The sequence below is a fragment of the Platalea leucorodia genome (assembly GCF_965183815.1).
Source record: "Platalea leucorodia genome assembly, chromosome: 22".
NCBI classification, from domain to species: domain Eukaryota; kingdom Metazoa; phylum Chordata; class Aves; order Pelecaniformes; family Threskiornithidae; genus Platalea; species Platalea leucorodia.
This window is the reverse complement of record NC_138844.1, coordinates 5,520,068-5,524,630: the sequence shown is the minus strand read 5'-3', so window position 1 is coordinate 5,524,630 and position 4,563 is coordinate 5,520,068. Positions and strand designations below refer to the sequence as shown.

General features: G+C 64.6%; 1 protein-coding gene across 1 annotated transcript; it reads right to left on the bottom strand.

The window, feature by feature from the left end:
- Positions 1–1,778: 1,778 nt before the first annotated feature.
- Positions 1,779–3,344, bottom strand: CISD3 (CDGSH iron sulfur domain 3; the record flags this gene model as incomplete). The annotated part of the gene is given in 3 exon segments (XM_082332229.1): positions 1,779–2,732; positions 3,095–3,295; positions 3,297–3,344. Coding segments are annotated over 3 exon segments (429 nt in total). The 3' UTR covers positions 1,779–2,552.
- Positions 3,345–4,563: the final 1,219 nt, after the last annotated feature.

The following is a 4,563-nucleotide window of genomic DNA, read 5'->3' as shown; positions in this document are numbered from 1 at the left end:
ATTGACCAGATTAATTTAAAATGCAAATAAGACACATAAATGTGGTTGAATATTTTTAAATGTTTTTTTTTTTTTTTTTAATTTTAACTTATGTAAGCTGCATGCCGGAGCTGGGAGCCACGCAGGCGCTGCCGCCTTCCTTGCTCGTTTTCTCTAACGCTTTTCACTCTCCTCCCCATCCCTCTCCCCTCGCGCCTGCTTGGAGCAAGACGGGGCCGTGAGCGGGGACTCCCGGCTGCACAGGTAAGGGCCAAGCACAGGTAAGGGCCAAGCACAGAAGCCAAAAACTGCCCCCCAGCCCTGCCGTGCCCTGGGTTTTTTTGCTTTTTTGTGTTTATTTGGGGGGTTTTTTTTTTGGCACCAGGTTTGATAACGTGGTGCCTGTGGCCCGCTGGGACCAGTGGTCCATTTGTTGGCGTCCAGCATCGCTCGCTGGCGTTGCCCCCCGGCTTTGCCTTGCCGTGCGCGTTGCTGTTCCTTGTTTGCTTTCCCTGTGTGGTCCCTGGACGGCGTTCCAGGCGCTGATCTCGCAAAGCCTCACACAGACGCTTCCCTTTATGCACAGTAAGTAGGTTCTTTTTTTTTTTTCCCCCCCAGCTTAAAAAATTTATGCTTGCAACTTGGCGGCGCAGGGCCAGCCGTGCCGGGGCAGGAGCACCAGCCCCGCTGAAACTGGGTTTTCCGTTCGAAGGGAGCTGCCGCCTCTGCTGGGTGCCGACGGCTCCGGGCACCACCGGCAAATTTTGGCTGGGGGCATCTAAACCGTCGGGGGCTGCTTTGGCAGCGCTGGGTGAGTCTGCGTGGGACCAGGGGGTCAAATGCGGCTGCTCTGCCCGAGCGCACGGTGGGTGCAGCGCCCGCTCGGGGGCTGCGGGACCCCCATGCTGCCGGCTCCCTCCTCACCTCCATGGCTTCAATGCCACATTTCAGAGCATTTATTTTTGTCCTCCCCCCGCCCCGTCCTTCCCACCCTCTCCTCCTGCCCCCACATTGGGTTTTTAAAAAAATAAAATAAAAAAAATAAGACTACAGTGCCTTTAGCCAGGAGGCTTCGGTGAGGGGCGAGCGTGGGAAGGTGCTGCCGTGTTTCGGGCGGGAGCGGAGCGGCACCGGCTGCCCGCGCGCTCCGGGGAAGGGACCAACTTTCTACATTGACAAAAAAAGCACACGAGCCCCGGGGAGCGCAGACCCCGGGGGTTCCTCTCCATCCCTTTCTCGGGAGGGGGACGAATGACAAAAAATAAGCAAGTGCCTGCAGCACCCGGACGGCACCCCACGGTCGGGCAGCGGCTGCGGCCGCCCGCGACGGCACGGTGAGAACCAAAGGAAAGCGGCACGGGAATTGTATGAACAGCCCGACTCCAAAGGTCAGGAAACATGGGATGTTGTTATTGTATTTTTTAATTTTTTTTAATGATTTTTTTTAAAGTACTGCACCCCCATCACGGACTCGACAGCGGCACCTTTGCTATAGCACAGCCCCGGGCTCCGCTGCCCTCCGGGCGCTGGGGACAGGGCCCGGGCAGGGTCCCGGCGGGGCCCCTTTTGGTTCCCTCCCCCCACCCCCGGGCTGGGGCTGGGCGAGGGGCTCGAAGCGGGGGGGGGGGCTCCATTCGTCTCGACTTTGACACCCCTTTTCTCCTTGTAAATAGGCCAAAATGGACTGAGGGAGGCAGCTGAAGTGCCTCGGTCTGGGGTTTGTGGGGGGCTCTTGGGGGGTTGTTTTGTTTTCTGTTTTTTCCTATATGGTACAAACCAAATTGCTCTGTATGTTTGCATCCTGTACGACGTTTTAATGTCTTGTAAGATATTCTGATATTCATATATCGTTATTGGTTAAACATTTGTATAACTATACAGCTTTGTAAATGTAATAAATGCTGCAGACTGTCCTTCCCTTCGCCTGCGTGTGCAGATGCAGCTGCCCGGGTCCCTCCGTCCCGCATCCCGACGGGCACCCGCAGCTCCGGCCGTGCGAAACCACTCCCGAAAGTCCCGTTTTCCAGTGGATTATTTTATTCCCCAGCCACTGCTGAGCCTTCCTTGTCCCTGGCAGGGCCCCGGTGGGGCAGAAGGCAAAACTGCTGCCCCCGTGGTGGGGTGAGGCTGGTTTTCTGCAGCTGGTGGCAGCCCTCAGGGCTCAGTAATTAAGGTTAATTGGGGTGGGAGCTGGGTATCGCCTCCCCACTCCCTCCAGTACCCGAGAGAGCTGAATGTCCCTGCGGTCCCGAGCGCCCGTGGGCTCCATCCCTGCGGTCCCGAGCTCCCGCAGGCTCCGTGGGCTCCATCCCTGCGGTCCCGAGCTCCCGCGGGCTCCATCCCTGCGGTCCCGAGCTCCCGCGGGCTCCGTGGGCTCCATCCCTGCGGTCCCGAGCTCCCACGGGCTCCGTGGGCTCCATCCCTGCGGTCCCGAGCTCCCGTGGGCTCCATCCCTGCGGTCCCGAGCTCCCGCGGGCTCCGTGGGCTCCATCCCTGCGGTCCCGAGCTCCCACGGGCTCCGTGGGCTCCATCCCTGCGGTCCCGAGCGCCCGCGGGCTCCATCCCTGCGGAGGTCAGGGTTGCGGGGCGAGCTGGGCGCTCTGCACGGCCTCCTCCTTGTGGGTGCCGTCGCAGTACGGGGGGGAGCGGGTGCGCTTGCAGCCGCAGAGCCAGGCCGTCTTGTCCTCCTCCGGGGTGAAGCGCAGCGGGGAGACCCCCGGCGCCGCTTTCTTGTGGGTGCCGTCGCAGAAGGGCTGCAAAGCAGAGAGGAGGGAAAGGCGGGGGTTTGGGGGGGCCTGGCCCGGGGGCTGCGCTGTCGTCCCCCCCCCCCCCCCGCTCTGGGCACAAAGTGGGGGGACCGCGGCCCCTCCGCCCCCCCCGGCTGCCCCCCCCGCCCGGGGCCCAGCGCATCCCGCAGGAATCGGGGTGCTGCGGGAGCACCCGGGGGGGTGACGGCACCTCCGCCCCCCCCGAGCCCTCCCCGGGACCGGGGGGGTCCCCGTGGGGCCGGTCCTGCCCCGGCCCCGGCCGCATCCCCGCGCAGCCCGGCTGGGGGGGCGCAGCCCCCCGGCCCCGCAGCCCCCCGGCCCCGCAGCCCCCCGGCCCCGGTCCCGACCTGCCTCTCGCTGTGCCCGCAGGCGCACCAGGCGTACTTCTTCCCCGCCTTCAGCTCCACCGGGAACGGCTGCTTGGCGGCGACCCGCGGCTGCGGGGGCACCGAGCACCGCCGCACCGGGGGCGCGGCGGAGGGCGGGGGGATGCGCGCAGCCCCCGGGGGGCCCCGCGGCCGGCGGACGCCGTCCCCCCCCCCGCCGCCCCGCGGCTCTCATCAGTGTCACAAGCGCAGCCGGGCTCAGCCGCACCATGGCCCAGCGCCCCGCTCCGCGCCGCCCGCCGCCGGGTCACCTTCCCCGGGCGCGGCTCCTCCTCCCGGCGCCGCCGGAAGAGCGGGGCCGGGCGGGCTCGGCCGGAGCTCGGCTGCTCGCTGCAGAAAGGTTCCCCCCTTTCGCGGCTGCTGGAGCGGATCCTTGCAGCCCCCGGCCCCTTGCACCGGCTCCGCCATCCCCCCCCCGGGCCCGGTGCGCGGCCCCTTGCACCGCCCCGCTCGCACCGGGCTCTGCAGGGCCCTTTGGTGCCGACCCCCATCCACCCCCCCCCCCCCGGGGTTTGGGGGTTCGCCCCGGGCCCCCCCGGGTTGCTGCGGGCGGGGGGGTCCCTCTGCTCGCCAAACGCGGCTCCGCCGCTTCCCTGGAAACTCAGCTTTTAAGGATCAAAGGTTTGGACTCCCCCCGCCCCCCCGTTTCTCTTTTTAAACATTTCACTACTGGGAAAAATTGGCTCTTTTGGCAGCTGAGATGCTGTAGCTCTGCAGGGGGCCACAGCCAGAGGGGAGCCCCCACTCGGCCCCCGCCATCCCAGCATCCCGGCGCGACGGGGGCGAGGGTCCGATCCAGGCACCCGGTGCCTCGCCCGGGGGAGCTGGGGAGCCCAATGGCCAACCCAAGGCCATTTAATTTTCCCTTCTGGAGTGCCCCCGGCCGGGGGCTCGTCCCCAGCGCTGCCGTCCCCAGGGCCGGGGTACAAAACTCCCCTCCGGGCAGCGACTCCCAGACCTCGAGCCCCAGGGTCAGCGCCTCCGCTCACGCCATCCCTTGGGGACATCCGAACCTCCACCTCTGCGCATTTTTAACCGAGGAGGTTGTAAATTCTGTTTAATATCGCGCCGCAGCCCAGCTGCGGGCCATGGGCTGGGCTTTGCGGGTTAGCGGTGGTCCGCAAGTCGCTGGGGAGCTGCTGCGCTCCAGTAACCTCCAGTAACCTCGCTCCTCCGTGGCACGGGGAGCACGCCCCGAGAAAACGAGCAGACGCGGCAGCCGATCTTTTCAGCCTACTTTTTATTTTTCTGAAAACATTCTTTTAATAAAAAGAACAAGGACCGTGGCAATTCCTCAGTCGTACAAATACATGAAGGACACAAAGACGTTATTTGCGTTACGCACAGCAGAGAGAAAATGAGGCTGGCTGGCCTCCTTCCCCGCCGCAGGCAGAAGGAGGGTAAACGGGAGCAGCGCTCTGTCCAAGGCA